At 39.3% G+C, this 20699-nt stretch overlaps 1 protein-coding gene across 2 annotated transcripts in view; it reads left to right on the plus strand.

Moving 5' to 3' along the window:
* Positions 1 to 7653: 7653 nt before the first annotated feature.
* The window catches only part of FDFT1 (farnesyl-diphosphate farnesyltransferase 1), a 36139-nt gene continuing 23093 nt past the window's right edge, over positions 7654 to 20699 (plus strand). The window contains exons 1-2 of one of the 2 annotated variants that reach the window (XM_027840300.1): positions 7654 to 7879; positions 18166 to 18263. In XM_027840300.1, coding sequence (XP_027696101.1) covers positions 7781 to 7879; positions 18166 to 18263 — 197 coding nt within the window. In that variant the 5' untranslated portion in view covers positions 7654 to 7780. Of the gene's footprint in view, positions 7880 to 17756; positions 18264 to 20699 lie in introns of those variants that run through there. The other variant, XM_027840298.1, reaches the window with a different exon arrangement.

Here is a 20699-nt window from a genome sequence, read left to right on the forward strand (position 1 = left end):
AACCTGGAAAGACTTGTATGGACTGATGCTGAGTGAAGTTAGCAGAACCAGGAGAACGTCATACACAGTAACAGCCACATTGTGTGATGACTACTTTGATAGACCTAGTCCTTCTCAGCAATGCAAGGATCTAAGAGATCTCCAAAAGTCTCATGATGGAAAATGCTATCCATATCCAGAGAATGAACTATGGAGTTTGAATGCAGATCGCAGCACGCTATTTGCTCTTTTTTTTTTCTTCTGTTTTGTTTTTCTTTCTTGTGGTTCCTCCTATTGGTTCTAATTCTTCTATATAACATGACTAATGTGAAAATATGTTTAATAGGAGTACATATGTAGAGCCTATATCAGATTGCATGCCGACTTGGAGAGAGAGGGGGAGAAAATTTAAAACTCAATGTTATGGAAGTTAATGTTGAAAACTAACAATAAATTAATACAAATGAAATTTTTAAAATTACTTCAAAAATAGATTAAAAAATAGAATGGTTGAATCAGTTTACAACTTTACAAACATTAATGTCCAGTTTTCCCACATCTTCTCCAATCTTTGTCATTTTTCTTTTTTGTTACATTAGCCTGCATCAGATAGGTGTGAGGTGGTGCCTCAGAGTTGTTTTAATTTGCATTTCTCCAGTAGTAATTTAGAGTATTTTTTTATATGATCATCTGAAAACTGCCTGTTCATATCCTTTGACCATTTATCAATTGTGGAATGATTTATATTATAAATTTGACTCAGTTCTCTATTTGAGAAATGAGGCCTTTATCAGGGAAGCTTGCTGTAAAAAAAAATTTTCCCCAGTTTTCTGCTTCCCTTCTGGTCTTGGCCGCATTGGTTTTATTTGTACAAAACCTTTTTAATTTCATGTAATCAAATTATCCATTTTATATCCTGTAATGTTCTCTATCTTTTGTTTGATCATAAATAAATTTTTTCCTTATTCATAAATCTGACAGGTAGAATATTCCATGCTTCCATAATTTGCTTATGCTATCACCCTTTCTATCTAAATCATTTTAACCTTATCTTGGTATATGTATGAGATTTTGGTCTATACCTAGTTTCAGCCAAGCTGCTTTCCAGTTTTCCCAGCCATTTTTGTCAAATAATGATTTCTTGTCCCAAAATCTTCAATCTGTGTTTGTCAAACATTAGATTACTATGATCATTTACTACTGTATATTGTGTACCTAATTTATTCCACTGATCCACCACTCTGTTTCTTAGTCCACATTGTTGTGATGATTTCTGCTTTATAATACAGTTTGAGATATGGTACTGCTAAGCCACTTCACATTTTTTTCATTGATTCCTTTGATATTCTTGACCTTTTGTTCTTTCAGATAAATTTTATTATTTTTTTCTAGCTCCATAAAATAAAGTTTGGTAATTTGGTTATGGCACTAAATAAGTGAATTAATTTAAGCAGAATTGTCATTTTTATCATGTTGGCTTGGCCTACCTATGACCAATTAATATTTCTCTAATTGTTTAAATGTGACTTGTGTGAAATGTTTTTTCCCCACTTAAGAGTATTTTATTTTTCCAATTACAGGTAAAGATAGTTTTCAACATTCACTTATATTATATTAAACATATTTCCACATTAGTCATGTTGTGAAAGAAGAATCAAAACAAAAGAGAAAAACCATGAGAAAGAAAAAAAGAGAGAAAACAGTATGCTTTAATTTGCATTCAGACTCCATAGTTCTTTCTCTGGATGTGGATAGTATTTTTTATCATGAGTCTTTGGAATTGTCTTACTTAGATCATTGTATTGCTGAGAAAAGCTAAGTTTATCAAAGTTGTTCATTGCACAATGTTGCTGCTACTGTGTATGACGTTCTTCTGGTTACTTCACTCAGCATCAGTTCATGTAAATCCAGGTTTGTGAGAAGTGCTTTGCAATTGTGTTTATATAGTTTCTGGGTTTGTCTTAGCAAGTAGATTCCCCAATATTTTATGTTGTCTGAAGTTATTTTAAATGGAATTTTTCTTTTATTTCTTCTTGCTGGATTTTTTGGGTAATATATAAAAATGCTGATGATTTATGTATAACCCCATCATTTCAGAGATGAATGAGTCCAAGGGAGGTTAAGCGAATTGCCCAATCGATCTTGGAGGCATATTTGATCAAACCCAAAACCTGTAGGCCACAGGTTTCCTCATCTGCAAAAGGAGAGGAGTTGATGTCTTAGAAGGTTCCTTCTAGCCCTAAATCTTTGATCCTGTGACTATAAATTGTATAATAGTTGCACATAGTATGGTAGAAGGGAAGAGAGAAAGTAGGAAAGGCTTTGAGCAGAAGATGGCTCCTTGCACCCTTGAAACTAAGGATTCTAAATGGAAAATGTGAAGGAATGCATTCCTTGCATGAGGAGAAACCTGTGTTAAGACATAGAAACTATCCTCTCTCTGCTTCCTTTCAAAGCCTGTGTACTAGATATATCCAACTAGATTTTTCAACAGGTATCGCAAACTCAAGTCCAAAATAAAACTCATATTCCCAGCCCTCTCCCTTCCTCCTCAAAGCAAAAGAAAACAATAAATCAACCTGTTGCTTATAGTAAGCTTTCCTGTTTCTGTTAGAAAGCAACACCCTTCCAAATGCTCAGGTTTATAATCCCGTCTTTATTCTTTACTTCCTCTCTCCACCTCCTTCACCCCTCCCATATCCAATCAGTTGCCAAGTCTTCTGGAATCTACCTCTGCAACGTCTCTTGCATCTACTTAGTCACCACCCTAGTTTTGATTATCACTTTGAACCTGTACTAATGCAACAGCCTGTTGGTCTCTGCCTGAAATCTTTTTCCCAGATTGATTCTTCATACAATTTGCCAAAGTGATATTCCAATAACATCCCACAGTATCACTCCCCTGCTCAAATTCCAGTGATTCATTATTTCCAGAATCAAGTACAAACTTGAGCTTTTGAGTTAAAAGCCTTTCCCAACCTGGCTTCAATTTTTCTTTCCAGGGTTATCATGTGTTGCTCCCCTTCATTTACTCTTCAGTCCAACTAAACTAGCCTTTTTGCTGTTCTACACACATTACATCTTTTTCACTTTGCACAAACTCTCATCCAGGCCTTGAAAGTGTACTCCCCGAGACACTCTCTCTTAACCTTTGGCTTTTGGATTGGAATCCTTAATTTTTTTCAAACTGAGCTCAAGTGCTGCCTACTAGAGGCATTTCCCTAGCTGTAAGTGCCTTCCCGTGTCCCTAACTCTTAACTGTTCCTGCTCTAACATTTTATTATTCTCTTTGGGGAATAAGTGAATCTTTAGGGCCACCTGTTGATTGGCATTATCATTCTTTGAAGGACAAGAAGCTGTCAAGTGCTCAGCCTGTTCAGTTTCTCTTTCTGTTGGAAGGAACTCATTCCTTTAGCTTAGCTCCAAGGCACAAGTATCTTTCTTCCCTTTCTTTCTTGTCACACTTTGCATATTCCTGAAGTAAAGAAGTCCTGTTTGCCGTTTTTTTTCCCTTGTTTTTACCAGTAACCCCTTCAACTTTTGTTAAAGAACAATTTACCTAGAAATTGAGGAGACTTTCCTCTAGTCTATTTACCTTCTTTTTAAAAAGGGAGACTAGCCTGTACTTTGGGCATAGAGCATTTACTTGTCAGTGGAAGATAGTCATTGCAAAATCTGTACAAGCTGTTCTTTGACCTCTTTAAATGACTTGCCCGTGGTCACATAGCTTTTAAGTATTAACAGGATTTCAGCTTGGCTCTTGCTGACTACAGGCCTACCTCCCTACCCAGTGAACCACTTAGTTGCCTCAAATACAGACTCTAAAGACCTTCACAGACTTTCCATAGATTGGGGATGACCCCAATCTGCCATTCCAATATTATTTTACATTATTATTATTGTTATTGTTATTATTATTATTATTTTACAAATGGAAGCAATGATACTTTCAGGAAGAGAGATTTTCAAATCCTCTGTTGCTTCTACCATAAGCTCTTGAGTCCAATGATAAACCTTGATTGCTGTAATGAGTATTGCTTACATTCATATAGCACTGTAATTTTACAAAGTAATTTTTAAAAATTACTTTTAAAAATTAATCCTGCAAGGTAGGTAGTACAAGTGTTATTTTTCTCATTTTTACAGATGAGGAGAGTGGGACTTGGAAATTTTAAGTGGCTTGCCAATTGTGACACAGGAAAGAAGTATCAGAGCCTGCACTCAGACCCACATCTCTTTTAGCCAAAGAAACTAATTCAGTCTTTTGACTGCATTTAGAGAAGATGTCTGCAACAATGGAAGGAACAGTCTCACTCTACTTGTTCCTAGTGATAACACCTCTATGATACTGTGTTCAGTTCTTGGTGCCACATTTTAGGAAAGATATTGACAAAAGAATGTGTTCAGAGTGGGATGAACAGATGGTAAAGATTCAGCAGGGCTTGCGGTTATGTGTATTAGTTAAATGACCTGGGTACATTTAGCATTGAACAAAGAAGACTTTAAGTGTCCAGATTTAAGGTACATAATAGCTGTCTTCAATTGTCTTAAGAGCTATCTTCTGAAAGAGTTATTATACTTGCTGTACGTGCTGAAGGCTGAGCTAGAGGCAGTGGGTGGAAATTGAAGTTAGGTTCAATGTAGTAGAAAATTGCCTAATAAAAGCAGAAGAAATTGTCTGGAAGTTTTCTTGCTTTCTTACCCATTTTTGTCTATCAGTATAATGAACTCTTCTTCCGGTTAAGGAAACTGCCTATGCAGATCAGCCCCTTTGTTGCTTCATCCTTAGAAAGGTGCCTAGGGCACTAAGAGGCTAACTGACTTGCCCAGTGACTTCTTTAAATCACACTGAAATTGTGCTGGTTTAACTGGAGGTTTGGAAAAAAAGATGTCAATGTGGCCTTCTAACAGTTCCTGGAGTTCTCCTAGTTGACATTTCTGCCATGCTTTTCCTATCTCCCAGGGACAAGCCACCATTGGCTATAAATAGCCAAACTAGCTAAAAGGCATTTACAGGTAGGGTAGGGAGAAAGAAGAGGAAACATTCTAAGAAATGAAATGAAGTAGAGAAATGTTTGCTGGACTGTGGCTAGAAGCTAGAGAAGTGGGATTGTTGGTTTGAAGGTAATCTCCGAGAGTGGTGGGTGGTGTCTGGGTGCATTTAAGGTCTCAGGTTTGCTGCGGCCAGTATATTTGAATGTTGGCTTGAGAAGTGCTCATTAGAAGCAATTCCCGGGCTCAGATAATAAATAACTATTCAGAACTAGGGACCATACAAACATTTGTACAAGGAGGCTCTACTTAGTACTCAAAGATGTTCTGGGAATGCTTTTGGTTGCTGCAGAAAGATGGTCTGTAGGGGCAGCTAGGCGGCACAGTGGATAGAGCACTGGCCCTGAAGTCAGGAGGACCTGAGTTCAAATCCAGCCTCAGACCAAACACTTGACACTTACTAGCTGTGTGACCCAGGGCAAGTCACTTAACCCCAATTGCCTCAACAAAAAAAAAAAAAGGAAGATGGTCTGTTTGGATTTCTTAGCCTGTGAACTTACATAGTGCAAGGAAGAGTAGTTTGTGTCAGACAAAAAGGGATTTTATGCATAGGGCCCCCTTATATACTTCTTCCCTTCAGAAACTCTTTGATCCAGCCAAACTGGCCTTGCTGATACTCATTAATGACATTCGAGCTTTGGCTCAATCATTGCCTTTGCACAGGCTGTGACTCCATAGCTGGAATGCACTTCCCTCTTAACTTCCCCTTCTTAGGTATCCCCATAGTTTCCTTCAAAGCTCCGATCAAACACCATCTCCTTTATGTCCTTTCTTGATCATTCTCCTCCATCTGCTGACGACTCTCCTCTTCTCCCCATTACTTATATTTATTTTGTGTCTGATCCATAATAAAGGCTAAAAAATGCCTAAAAATATATTTTCTCTGTATTTGTATATTTTTGCATATATGCACATTGTACATAATCTGTTCAAATTAAATATATATAGAAAAACACATTTGTATACATACATATATACATATGAACAATTTATATATAAATATATAAAGAATGTATATGAATACACACATACACTTTAGTGGCTTGACGGCTAGTCTTGGAATAAGAAAATCAGTTCAAATCCTACCTGCAATCCCCAACATGACTCTTGGCAAATCACAACCTTTCAGTGTACTAGGGAACTTTTTAATACTAGAAATTTAACAGCAATTGGCCGTCTGCGCTGAGGAAGTGGCCTCTGCTGGGATTTTCATTAAAAAAAAAATGCCAGAAAACTAGAAACAAAGTAGATAGATGCCCATGGATTAAGTAATGACTAAACAAATTGTGGTACTGTGAATGTAATGGAATATTATATTATGCTGTAAGAAATTATGTATGTGATGAATACAGAGAGGCATGGAAGGATCTCTATGAACTGATGCACAGTGAAGTAAGCAAAGCCAAGAAAACAACATATACAGAAACTACAGCGTAAATGTTAAGAACCATCGCAAAACAACAAAAAAGTATTTCAAAGAAAGCACACAGAATAATTTTGACTGCAAATAAGAGATATGAGAAGAGTCCACGGGTATGGAACATTGCATATAATTTTAGATTTTTTTTCCTTTTAAAGAAGTCTTTGTTATGAGAGATGGCTCTCCGGGAGGGGCTAGAGAAGGGCTACAGGGTCGAATCTAGACGTGAAAACAAAAGGTAACAAGTATTTAAAAAAACAGATTTCGTTTATACCCATTTGGCCTCTACTGCTATGCCTACGTCTCCCCTCACATACTGCCTTTGAGGGCCGGGCCCGTGTTGATTTTGGGCTTTTGTCTCCCGCGGCACCCAGCAGTCACCGTTCCGACTCCTAGCGGGAGCTGAATCAATGCCGCGTGACTCGGGGCTGCCTGGAGACACTGGCCACGAACGGCGGTGCTCATCGCTCCACCGATGCATTACGTAGCGGCAGTGCGGGGAAAGGCAGGGAGGGGGCTGGGGGAGCATCACCATTGAGCAACAACCGGCGGCAGGCTGGGAAATCGCTCCAGCTTTCAGAGGTTCAGGGTTACCCCGAGGCCCGGCTCAGGGCGGTCCTGATTCGGACGTCCCACCCCCGTCATCACCCCGGGAAAAGAGGGGGCCGGGAACTCGTTAACGCCCTCACCCTGGGAAAGAGGAGCTTTAGCGCCGTTCTTCGGGCAGCCCGAACCGGCTTACTTGGCGGGCGGAGCCAAGGCCAGGGGGTGGGGAGGGATCCGAACCCAGCCCGCTACCTAGAGCTCCGGGTCAACTCGCCATCCAACACCCGGCACCTTCGTACAGTTCCACCCACACCCCAGCCTCTGGCCCGAATGCCCCGCCCTTCTTCCGCTCTTCAGACTCCCAGGAGTTCAGAGGTAGGAGCCCAGAGGCCTCGGTATGGAAGCCCAAGCCGGTCGTCCAATGGGCTTCGGGAAGGAGCCCGTCACACCAGACTCGTCCGGTTTGCCTATTGGCTAGCGTCTTCCTGGTGCGAGCAGCATGAGCCAATGAACACGCGTCCTTCCACCCTGCGCTCTCGGGAGGGGGCGGTATCTCGAGCTTCAGGCACCGGTTGGTGGCGTGGTGATGGAAGGGGCGTGACTAACGACTTCGAACCTCCTCCGCCCGCCGTTCATTTCTCGGGGCTCCGCCCCTTTGGTTTCAGTGTGTTAGTAGCCTGTCAGTCACGGCGCCGGCGGTAACCAAGGAAGGGAAGGGAAGCAGGCTGTTAGGCTGACTGACTGACTGACTGACTGGAAGAGGAGCCCGTCGGCAGCCCCGACATGGAGTTCGTGGAGCTGCTGGGGCACCCGGAGGAGCTTTACAACCTCCTGTGGTTCAAGATGGGGGGAGCCAGGAAGGTGATGCCCAAATTGGACCAGGTGAGTGGGGCGTCGCCCGAGGCCCCCGCCGGGCCGCAGCCCGGGTCCGATGCGCGCCCTCCCCCTCCCTCCTCCTCCTCTTCCTCACCGCAGACCAGCCCTCTAGTCTGGAGCCCCTTCGGGCTGTCAGCCCGCCTCCAGCCTGGGACAGGTGAATGATCCTCTGCAGCTCCTCCCAAGGTGCTTATTGTGCACATCCAGCGGTGCCGCCCCTCCCCCTCCGCCCCCAACATAATCCCTGGGGCGTAGTAGGCGCTGAATAAATTCTGATTGTAGTGGGTTCCTAGTTTTCGTAGATGGAAAGGAATTTGGAGATCATTTAATTCCAGTTACCCTCAGCCTCTACATCCCCCACCCCATTTTACCAAGAGGGGAAATAGTAGGCATCGTAGAGCTGGGGAGATTTTCAGAATCATCTAGTCATAGGATCATGGGGACCTCAGACTCAAGGTCAACCACCCTCATTGTACAGGTGAGGTCACGAAGTTTTGAAGCCAGGTCCTGACTTCATATCCAGAACTCTTGTCCAGGGTCAATGTAGCAGAGGCAAAATTCATGATAAAATGAAATTTCAAAGTGAAATTGAAAAAACAAAAACATCAGATAAAGTGGAAAAAAGCCTTGTAAATGAATTTAAGTCCGGTTTTTCTAATACAGGCTCTTCTGAATGTTAACTCAGGGTGACAGTTTCCTCCTTTGCAAAATAAATAGTATGAGCCAGTTATTTTTTTTTCTTTTACATCCTTTTCAAAAATTTAATAGTATTTTATTTTTTCCAGTTAATGTAAAGACAGTTTTCAATATTTAACCAGTTAATTTCTAAATCTCTTTCACCTCTAAATACTAAGCTGCCAGGTTCAGGGCTCTTGCCCTGATACTGGAGCGTGAAAAGAGAACTATTTCCTATGAATTAGTCGAAGAATTGGGTTGTAGTAAGGGATTGGTCACCAGCTGTGTGATCTTGGGTAAATCTTCTTTTCTCTCTGTTTCCCCCATCTTCCGTAAGATGAAAGGGTAGATTTGAGGATGTCCAGAACTGGGCATTTGAGAGAATTTGCTTTTGAAAGGCTAGAGAGTCGCTCTTGAAGCCTGGAGATACTAGCTTAGGTTTCTACAGGAATTTTTTTGAAAAGTCTGTCACAGTCAAATGAACTTTAGCAGAAGATTGTCCAGAACAAAAGAAATACAAGGAAACATTTGTCCTTTAGGAGTTTCCTTCTAGAGTTATTCACCAGAAACAGCCATTTACTTTGTTAAACCACAAATTAAGAAATTGCAAGGTTGAGTGGTAAAGATTAGGATTACCTAATGAATTAAAAGTGAGGGAAATGGGGCAGCTAGGTGGCTCAGCGGATAGATCACTGGCCCTGGATTCAGGGAGACCTGAGTTCAAATACATCCTCAGACACATAACACTTACTAGCTCTGTGACCCTGGGCAAGTCACTTAACCCCATTGCCTAACCAAAAAAAAAAAGTGAGGGAAATACTAAGCAGATTTTAGAGGGCTAGTTTTTATTTGAACCTTGAAAGTTGGGCAAAATTTGGATTGTTGGAGAGGAGGGCAAGGGCAAGGGTCATTCCATTAAGAGCATGAGAAAAAACATGGAAGTGGGATTGATCTTGGTCCGTTTGTGAAAAGATATGGATACCACCTGGGTTTTTGAGGAACAGCCCTGGGAACCCTGAGGAAGCTCATAGAACATGAATGGAAGGTGGAAGATTTTGAAATTGATGTGGTAAGCAAAGCAACAAAAAGTTGCCAGATGGGGAGTGATAATGATGAAAACAACTGGTCAAGTGTTAAGCACTTAACTGTGTACCAGGCATAGTGCTATACAATGGAATGCGAAAGGAAAAGCAAAAACAGTCTTTGTTTTTGAGGCTCTTTCATGCTAGTGGGGAAGACCACATATATAAAACATAACATATAAGATAAATGCAAAGTAAATAGAAGCTAACCCCAGAGAGTATGGCACTGGCAGCTGGGTACCTCCTAGATTAAACAGAGCTTGAAATGAGCCTTAAAGGAAGCCAGTGATCTAAGAGGGGGAGGTTAATAAAGAGTACCTCCCAGGCACAAGGAGCAGACTGTGAAAAGTCACTTAGATAGGGTATGGAACGTTATGTTCAAGGAACTGCAAGTAGGCCAGTTATTAGGAGGTAGTAGAATCTAAGGAGGGCAGGAGAATGTAAGAAGATAGGGAAAGTAGGTGCCAGGTTATGAAGAGCTTTAAATACCAAACAAAGGGGTTCATTTTTGACACAGAGTATATGTAATATGATCAGACCTGAATTTAAGAAAATTTACTTTGGCAGCTGAATGGAAAATGAATTGAAATGGGGAAGGAACTTGAGGCAAGGAGATCTATTAGAAAATTATTGTAATCGTCTAACAAAAGATTATGAGGCTTGAACCATGGTGCCCACTTTGTGAGTAGAGAAAAGAGGACATAGCAGAGAAGAGATGTGAAAGCAGAAACAACATTTGGCAACAGATTGGATAAGTGGAGTGATTGAGAGAGTAAATAGAGGTTGTGAATCTGGGTGACTGAAAGGTTGATGTTCCTTTCATAGGACAGTTTAGAACAAGGGTAGGACTTGGGAGAAAAGATACTGTTGTGTTGTTGAATTTGAGATGTGAGGTGAGAGTTGGGAGTTAATGATATTGGAGTGTTTAAAGCCATAAAAATGGATGCTTATCAAGGAATCCTTGAGAAATGCTTAACCTCTGGAGAGCAGTGCTAGAGACAGGAAGATTGCAGGATAAGCGTTATTACTGAGGCAGTTTGTTATTAATGGGAAAGTTTACCAAACTATATTCTTTACTTAGTTTCTGCTCCTTAAAATACTTTCCCCTCATATAGGGTGAACAAAGAGTTAAGAATGACTCAGTTTGCAATCCTGAGTGACTAGAAAGATATTGGTACCCTTAACAGAAATTGAGAACGTATAAGAAAGAATAGGGGGAGATATTCAGTAGGTAATTAGTGATATGGGACTGGAGCTCAGGAGAGAAACTAGGGCTGGATATATAAGTCTGATAGTAATCTATACGGAAATAGTAACTGAACTACTTTGGGCTGCTGATGCTGCCAAAAGGGTAGAGACAAGAGGGCCTAGAACAGAGCCTTGGAGGTAAATCCATATTACTTTGTAAGTATTTGAATGAATAGGTGACTGACATTAGATGATCTGTCAAAAACCTATACTTCAAAAACAGATTTTGCAGATTTTTTACTTTTATAACAAAAGGGTCCTTTTCTCCAAAATAAAAGTTTCACTTGTTGGCAATGGTCCATTAAATGGTGACCACAGTTAGGCTGCTGCTTATTTTCATGCTTTCTGATGGATCATCAGTGTAGCTAACTCCTTCCACTTGTGCTTCTACTCCTTTTCATACTTTGTGGTTCTTGTCCAAGGCACTGGAGGTTTTCTGGTAAGTGTTCAAGGAGGACTAGCACCTCTGGTGTGAGGGTTTGCTGAACCCTTTTCAGGGCTGCTTATCCACCTTTGTTGTCTACCTGGCACTCCACTCTCACCCATGGCTCCAAGAAGCTGTAGCATGTGAACACGCTTTGGCAAACTGTTTCGACAGACAGGCTAAACCAGGTTGAAGATAACCAGGGGGCCTCAAATTGGTCAGTGCGTTCTAATAGAGGGATGTCTACCCCAACCACGTGAAGACTTCCCCTGCTGGAATGGGCATATGAAAACAATTTGTTCCAACAGCGATGAAGGCTGCTGAAGCAGGTGCTCTGGAGCCCTTAGAGCGTGGTCAAGGCATCAGAGATGCCAGGGTCATCCACAGCATCCCCAGCCATTGCTAGTCATCTTGACTTTTGTCTTGCCACTGGACTTCAATGACTGAAAGCGTGAGGCACAGAGAGACTGTGTGATTCTGCCTCACTTAAATCCATTTCTTGAATGAGTCAAGATATCACTCTATGATGTCATTGGTCCTCTGAAAACGAAGGACAAACAATATTCCGAAGATGTCTCTCCATCTCTGTCACTACACGACCACACACACCACCTTGTTTTCTAGTCGTAATGTTGCCATGAAGTCTTTTGTTCCACTTCTTTGATGTTGTCTACTGCCATTTGGATGACCTACAATTTTGATTCTTTAAAACTTTTGGTGTTTCTTGATTTGCAGCCATTAGTTCATCACTGGGGGGATTATTGGAATTAGAAAGACAGGCTTTGGTAACAGTGAGCATCATACTATCCTTGAGAACATTCTTTGTTTTCCAAATGCAGTCCAGTCTGTTCTTCTCTTGTTCCATTCTGAGCCTATCTCATTGTTCATCTACAATGCTTGCCTGAAGACAAATGTAATGTTGGTTTCCTATCCAGTTGTATTTCATTATCTGGACAATATCCATTACTTTTCCACTTTGTTTTTTCTATATGGATTGCCATACCAGTTTCTTAGGTGGCTGTGGATCTCAATGAAGAATCCTTATGATGTTCTGGGACACTGAAGCAATTGGTACAGTATTGTCTACAAAAAGGAGCATGTCATCCTTATTGTATTTAAAATGTTCTCTTCATAGAAAATTTTTAGAATTACATTCAGTGTGCTATCTACATTTTTAAGCAGTGAAACTATCAGAGCTTTAATAGAGAGGTCTTTTGCTCTTTTTATTTTCTGATACAGAAATCTTGTCTGATGTATATAATATTTAGTCCTAGAAACCTCCCATCTTTCTACAGTGAAAGTATAGATCTGTTTTTAGCACCTACCTCATAGAAATGTGAGGATCAAATTAGATAACATCTTCAGTACATTGTAAACACTAAAGTACCATGTAAATTCTAGCTGCTATCATCATCATTATTTGTTCTCAAAGACCTACTGTAGTTTTGCATTTATTCAATCTTAACTTCCTTTTAGAGATTCTTATGTTATTGTAGCCATTCTATATATTGATCTTTTTTTTTTTCGGTTCTCCTTATTTTGCTTTTCATAATTTCATAAAGATTTTTCCATGTTTCTCAGAATTTCCCATATTTTTCATTTCTTGCTGCACAAAAATATTTAATTATATTCATATAAAGCCTTCATTTTATCAGTTATTCCTCACACAATGAGCACCCTCTTTAGTTTAGTTTTTTGTTTTTTGGTTTTTTTTTAAGTGAGGCCGTCGGGGTTAAGTGACTTGCCCAGGGTCACACAGCTAGTACGTGTCAAGTGTTTGGTCTGAGGTCACATTTGAACTCAGGTCCTCCTGACTTCAGGGCAGGTGCTCTATCCACCACTATGCCACCTAGCTGCCCCTGTTTTTATTTTTTAACCTCAAAAAGTGCTTCCATGACTATTCTGGTATATAAAGAGCTTTTCTTTCTTTGATCTCTTTGCTTGGGGTATATGCTCAATAGTGAGATCATTGGTCAAAGGATAGGAATAGTTCAGAGAATTTTCTCTCATAATTTCAAATTCTTTTCCAGAAGGGTTAGATTATTTCACAGCTCCACCAACAGTGCATTAATATACTTGTTTTGCTGTGGTCCCTCCAGGATTTGTCATTTTCCATTTTTGTCAGCTTTGCTAATTCAGTGTGTATCAGTTGGAATCTCAGAGTTGCTTTAATTTATATTTCTCTAATTATTTGTGATTTGGAGCATTTTTATTTGTCTATTGTTAACTTGGATTTCTTCCTTTGAAAACTGCCTGTTCACATCCTTTGACCGTTTATCAGTTAGGGAGTATTTCATATTATACATTTGAGTCAGTTCCCTATATATTTTGGAAATAAGACTTTTATCAGAGAAATTTGGACAGTTTTTTTACCCTGTTGACTATTTTCCTTTCTAATATTAGCCTCATTGAATTTATTTTCTTATCTAGCCCTAACCTTTCTTCTGACCTCTACTCTTGCATCTCTCAGCTATTTTAGACATTCGGAACTAGGTGTCCCATAGATAATTTAAACTCACCATGTCCAAAATTGAACTCCTTATTTTTCCTCCCAAACTTTCTCTTCTTCATAACTTTGTAATTAGGGGATATATCACCTTCCTGATCACCCAGGCTGGAAACCTAGGTGTTATCCTTGACTTCTCACTCACTTTCACTTTGCCATATTCAACGTATTACCAAGGCCTATCAATTTTATCTTTGAAACTTATATTCTCTGTTTTATCCCCTCTGACATTGTCACTACCCTAGTTCAGGCCCTCATCATCTCACAGCTGGATTATCAAAGCAGCCTTCTGATTGGTCTCCCCTGCCTCAGTTCTCTGCCTCCTCCAGGCTATCCTTCACACAGTTTCCAAAGTAATCTTCCTAAAGGCAAGTCTCACCACATCACCCGCTTGTCTCCCCCTTACTCAGTAAATTCTGTTGGTTCCCTATCCCCTCCAGAATCAAATATAAAATATTCTATTTGGAATTCAGTGCCCTTCTGGTGACTTTGATCTCCTGGCTTGCTATTCCTCTTATTCTTTCATATTCTCAACTTTGAGTATTTTTTTACTCCTGTATTCCCCTCTGTCCACATGCCTAGAATTCTCTCTCTTCTTGTTTCCTGACTTCCCTGGCTTTTCTGACTTCCTTCAAGTCCTAGCTAAAATCCTACTTTTTGCAAAAATCCTTTCCAGATCCCCCTTAATGCTGGTACCTTTCTTTTGTAGATTATCTTCAATGTATCTTGTCTGTATCTTGTTTGTGCATAGTTGTTTGCAGTCTTCTCTCCCATTAGATTATGATCTTGTGAGTAGGGACTTTTTGCCTTTCTTTGTAACCCAGCCCTTAGCACAATGCTTGGTACGTAGTAGGTACTTAATAAAATGTTTATTGATTGTACAAAAATTTTAAATTTTACACAATCAGAATTTACCGTTTTATTTTTTGTGATCCTCACTGTCAGTTGCTTAATCATGATCTCTGCCTTTCTCCACAGATCTGAAAGGTAATTTCTTCTTGCTCCACTAATTTGTTAATAATATGATCTTTTACATCTGTCATGTATCCATTTGGAGCTTATCTTAGTATATGCTATGAGCTGTTGGTCTATGCCTATTTTCTTCCAGACTGATGCCCAGTTTTTTCCCCGCAGTTTTTGTCAGACAGTGAATCTTTCCTCCAGGAACTAAGTCTTTAGGTTTATTTTATTTTTCTTTGCTTTTTGGTGAGGCAGTTGTGGTTAAGTGATTTGCCCAGGGTCACACAGCTAATAAGTGTCAAGTGTCTGAGGCCGGATTTGAACTCAGGTCCTCCTGACTCCAAGGCTGGAGGCTGTATCCATTGTGCCACCTGGCTACCCCAGTCTTTAGGTTTATTTAACACTATGCTACTTGGTGTTTACTTCTATAAATTGTTTATCAATTAGGACCAAATTGCTTTGATGCTTTGTAGTACACTTTAAGATCTGGTACTGATATAGCCCCTTATTTCCCACTTTTTTTTTACCCCCACAGTTACCGAGATTGTTGACCTTCTGTTCCTTCATATGGATTTCATTATTTTTTCTAGTTCTATAAAATAATTCTTTTGGTAGGTTCATTAGTACAGCAATGAATAAATAAATTTAGATAGTCATTTGTATAATATTGACTTTGCATAATTGTGAATAATTAATGTTTTTACAGTTACTTAGGTCTGTCTTTATTTCTGCAGAGAATGTTTTGTAGTTGGATTCATATAGTTCCAAATATAGTACAGCTTCTGTTAAGTTTTTGTCAGCACTATTTTAATCAGTGTTTTCAAATCATCTTATCCGTGGTCTTTTAATAAGACATTATAGACAAGATGAAATCCATCCCTATGTAGTTGAATGAACAATGAATTTGGATTTTATTTTAAATATTTTTTCATTTATTTCATTAAATATTTCCCAATTATATGGAAAAAATTTTAGCATTCATTTTTTTTTTTAATTTTGAGTTACACGTTTTCTCCCTCCTACCTTTCCCCCCACCTTAGAAGGCAAGCAATTTGATATTGATTATACATGTGAAATCATGCAAAACATTTCTATATTAGCCATGTTGCAAAAGAAAATACAGTCAAAAAATGAGGAAAATTTTAAGGCATGTTTCAGTCTGCTTTCAGAGTATTATATATATCATTTCTCTCTATGGATATGGATAGCATTTCTCATCTTGAGTCCTTTGGATTTGTCTTAGGTTTTCTTTTGAAATCACAGTTGATCGTCCTTAAAATATTGCTGTTACTGTGTGTACAGTGTTCTCCTGGTTTTGCTTGTTTACTTTGCATGATGAGCAATGGATTTGGAGCCTTGAGTTGGGTTCAAATTCTTAGTAATTTACTACCTGTGTGATCTTGGGCAAGTTGCACAGCATCTCTGGGTCTCGGTTTCTTTTATCTCTAAAATAAGATCATCTCTAAAGTTCATCTGTCTCTTACTTCCTATGATCCTACTGAAAATAAGGGGGAAAGAGTAGGGGTATAAGAGATACAGGAAGGGAGATAACTTCTGTCCCTAGTTCTGGAGATGCAAGATGTATTAAAATATGGTATAAGGAAAAGTACAGCCTTCTATAAGAAAGTGGTTTTTAGATATGGTCATTTGGATTCAGTCAGAGCATGAATAACTAGATAGAGTTAAGGAATAGGTGAATTTACTATTAAAATAAAAATGAAAGCTAATGTCAAAAAATGAAGGCTAATGTTAATTTGTTTATAGGAAAGTGTTATCAAGCTGATTTTTTAAGTGAAACAGAAGTTGATTTCATTAACATTCCTACCCTTTCTATTCATTCTTCTTTGCTCCTTAGATATGAGACGGAAATAGTTGATTCCTGGAATTTTTTAAGTATTCTAAGACTAAAGTTACTTTAAAAATGTGTGTGTGTACTTTTTAATATATATATATGTGTATATATATACATACATACATACATACATACATACATACACACACATATCTCCCAGTCTTAATTTTTGCTAGGAAAACATTTAGCTTGAGCAGTTAGGGAAGTTGGTTTGAAATTCTTATCAGATTTCTCCCCCCCCCATTATATTTACATCAGAAAAATTGGTAGATAATACTTTTTCTTTTGTACAATTTACCTTTATTCTTTTCTTTTTGTTATTTACTCGTGTCTGACTCTTAGGGACCTCATTTGAGATTTTCTTGGCAAAGATACTAGAGTAGTTTGCCATTTCCTTCTCCAACTCATTTACAGATGAGGAAATTGAAGCAAACAAGGATGAGTGACTTGCCCAGGGTCACATAGCTAGTAAGTGTCTGAGGCCACATTTGAATTCAGGAAGATTAGTCTTCCTGACTTTGAGCCTGGCACTCTATCCACTGTACCACCTAGCTGCCCCTTATTTCTTATTGAGGGAGGATAAATAGTCTAGTGAGCTACCAGCCTGAATTGTAGTCAAAAAGGGAAGGTAGTCAAGTACTATAACAGGAATATCCAGCTTTCTGATAAGTTCAAGTCTTATTTTGTAGGGAGTAGCAGCTGTAGTATCTAGGCTTAAGGAAATAGATTATTCAAGAAATACTGAACTTTTTGAGAATAACACATGGTGTTATTTTTTTTTTAATGAGAATAACAGCATGGTGTACCATAGAATTAACACTTGTTTTGAAGTTGTGAGACCTGTGTCCAAATATGTGACCCTCAGCAAAAACTCACCTATTCTGGTTCTCAGTTTCCTTTTGTGTAAAGGAAGTTGGATTAGATAAATATCTATACGGACCCATCAAATTCTCTAAATCTGTGAATTTTTAATAAGGAGGTAAGTGTTAAAGTTTAAAGTGAAAGGAACTAGGAGTGCTAGGTCCTTCAGTGGGTTTTAAGGGGTTAAGGAAGTGGGCACTTGTTATTCCACGTGTGGGGGCGGAGCATGGAGTGGAAGTGGGTGTCCCAGGCCTTTTGGCTGTTTATCTGGCTGCAACTGGGGAGTGTGTGTTTGTTTTGGGGCCAGGAAGTCAATACCGCCGTATTCCTAGTCTGTCGATCCTCTATCCTGGAGCCATGGAAAGGAACTCCTGACTGCCTCTGCACTGAACCCCACCTCCCATGGCTGCTGCCTGCTGCACCAAGGCTGGGGCCCTTTTCAAGCTCACGATGGGGCTGACTCCTGCAGCAGCACCCAGGGCTTCTGGGATAGGGGTTGGGAACTCCCAGCGCTGTTATGTCTTTGCCTTCTTCCCCTGGACTACTAGTAGGGATTGGTGCAGAGGGGAAGGAGTGTATTATTGGCCCCCTGCTATCTCTCGCCTGCCCCAGCACCGTGCCTCTTCAAGTTCTACCTCCACCTCCACCTCCACCTCCACCTCCACCTGTCTTCTCTGTCCACAGGACACTCTCAGCGATGGCCTGAAAACTTGTTACAAGTACTTGAACCAGACCAGCCGCAGCTTTGCAGCAGTTATCCAGGCACTTGATAGCGAGCTTCGGTGAGTACTATCAGCTACTGTGTACTTCTTGGAAGGAGAACCTCCTTTATGGGGTAGTTGACTCATCTCATTTATGTAAGATAGAACTGAGGTTGTTGTGAAGAGTTGACTTGAATGCAGCCTAATATTCCTTCTTTTGTGCAACGTGTCTTGTCTAGATTATTTGCCAACCCATATAAAAGTGTCCAGAGTTGAAATTTCCACATTTTTCATAGGAATGCACCTTGAGGCACCTTGACATTTAATGAAGTTTGAAAAGGAGACTAGCATAGTTCACTTTTAGAGGGCAGTGGCAATTTTATTCCTGCAGGTTTTGTAAGTTAATTTTTTTTGGTCAGTGCCTCTGTGTGCATGCTCAGTGTTTAAACTAAAATCCCTTTATGTCTCATTTTCTTGACTGCAGAGTATTTGTAACATTTTGTATGCTAGCCCTGTGTATATTTCTTTTTAGTTAAATATAACTAATTGTGTGGGGATAGTGATAACAGCCAGTTATTAGTTAGAATCAATACACATGAATAAGGAAAACTAATACAGGTACAGTTAATTACAAAGAAAACTTTAGGTGGATTGTAAATTTTCACATGGTTATCAGTCAGAGGGTGTTGTTGCATGTAAAGGTGGGGGGCTGTAAGCCAGGAGGCACTCCTGACCTTGAATGTGTGATATCCAAAGTTTATTTATCTTTTGTTCAGTTTGAAATCTTTCTCTGTAATCTGATTCTTAATATATAAGATGTGCTGAATGGTAAACCAAACACAACTCATGAAAAAAGAAGTTTACTGTTGAAGGACTTAACTGCCTTTTTGAGGGGGGGTGCTTTTTATGATTTGTCTTTGAGTCATATGAGTATATTTCTTTAATATTAACATACATGTTTGAAAATCATATCAAATTCCTTCCCTCCTTAATGGGGTATAATGTATAGAGCACTCTGTCTACACTGAGGCTGCAAAAGAAAAAGAAAACAGGCTCTGTCTTAAAGGAGTTTACATTCTAAATTAATATTTTGGTTAGCTGAAAGTTATTCATACCTATTATACATAGATTACCAGTTTTTCAAAACTGAACATTAGTGAATCCTTGCTTCAGAAGGCACTTCAGAAACCTCTCAATACCTCATCATCCACTTGAACTAATGCAATAGTCTCTTAAAAGATATTCCCACTTTTATCTTTTTCCCTTTCCAGCCATTCCTTTACACACCAGACTACTTTGCTTTTGCATAGATTTAATTTGTTATTTGCTCAAAGCCTCCCTATCAGCTACTAAGTAAAATGTTTCCTCCTTTGTCAGGCATTCATAGACCTTCGAATCTGGCCTTCTACTTTTACAGACATTTCTTTTTTGTAATTTACTTATTTTCCTTCTCTCTTGCTCCACTCTTTTAAATTTTAATTGATATATTTTGTTTTAATTTCACCCTCATTACCATAATATTCCATCTCCTTCTCCCCAGAGAGGAACAAGGAGTAAAAAAGAAAGAGGGAGGAGGGAGTAGCAGTTCATTAAAACTAGATCAATTTAATCTTTAAGTATATGCAAGGTTCCCACCCCCACTCCCTCTGATGTTCACCTCTGCGAAGAGGGTACATGTCCATTTTCCTGTCTCTTTTTCTGAACATGCTTTGTGATTATAAAATAAAACCATTGAAATTTTTTGGTTGTTGTTATTTCCATTTACATCGTTTAGTCATTTTTGAATTGTTTTCCTGGTTTTGCTTATTTCACTTTGTGTTAATTAGTATAAGTTCTACGCTTTTCCATATTCTTCATAGCCAGCCTTAATTTCATAGTATTCTGCTCTAATCTTCTCTATGCTTCAATCAAACTGGATGATTCCACCCCTTCTCTAGAGACCTAGTAATTTCCCCACCTTGATAACCTTTATTTGCCCTAGTTGTTATTCTTGAAGTGTTCTCTCTTCTTCTGTCTTGGAAATTCTTCCATTTCATTGAAAGCCCAAAAGGAAAGGTATGAGGGGAGGGATGTTTAAGAAGTTTCAAGAACATGACACGTCCCAAGGAAATTGCTGGTGGTAATGCAGCCTCTCACAAGAGTGGTCCCTCTACTGGAAGGGTAAAGAAACCTTATCATTACATGCTGGGTACTGTGACTTTCTGTGAAATCAGACATTATCAGAAGCCCACTTAACTTAAGATTAATAAACTTCTCTTGTAGTGTTTGATACATAGAATTGCTTAGGACTTCAAAACAAATCTGTGCTTCCAGAATGCAGCAGTTGGTGCTTTTCAGGAGGCAAGTGAAGCCTTTCTGGCTGGCCCATATGAGGTTACCTGCCTATATGCTTTCCAAACCAAGTGTCACAGTCATGGCAAAAGATAGCCAGCATGCTGCATATGTGGAGAATGTGCTTAAACTCCACTATGTGGAAACTTTCTTCATTATCAAAACAGAAAAAAAAAGACCTCTTCT

The sequence above is a fragment of the Vombatus ursinus genome, unplaced genomic scaffold (genome assembly GCF_900497805.2).
Source record: "Vombatus ursinus unplaced genomic scaffold, bare-nosed wombat genome assembly UNPS02014841.1, whole genome shotgun sequence".
NCBI classification, from domain to species: Eukaryota; Metazoa; Chordata; class Mammalia; order Diprotodontia; family Vombatidae; genus Vombatus; species Vombatus ursinus.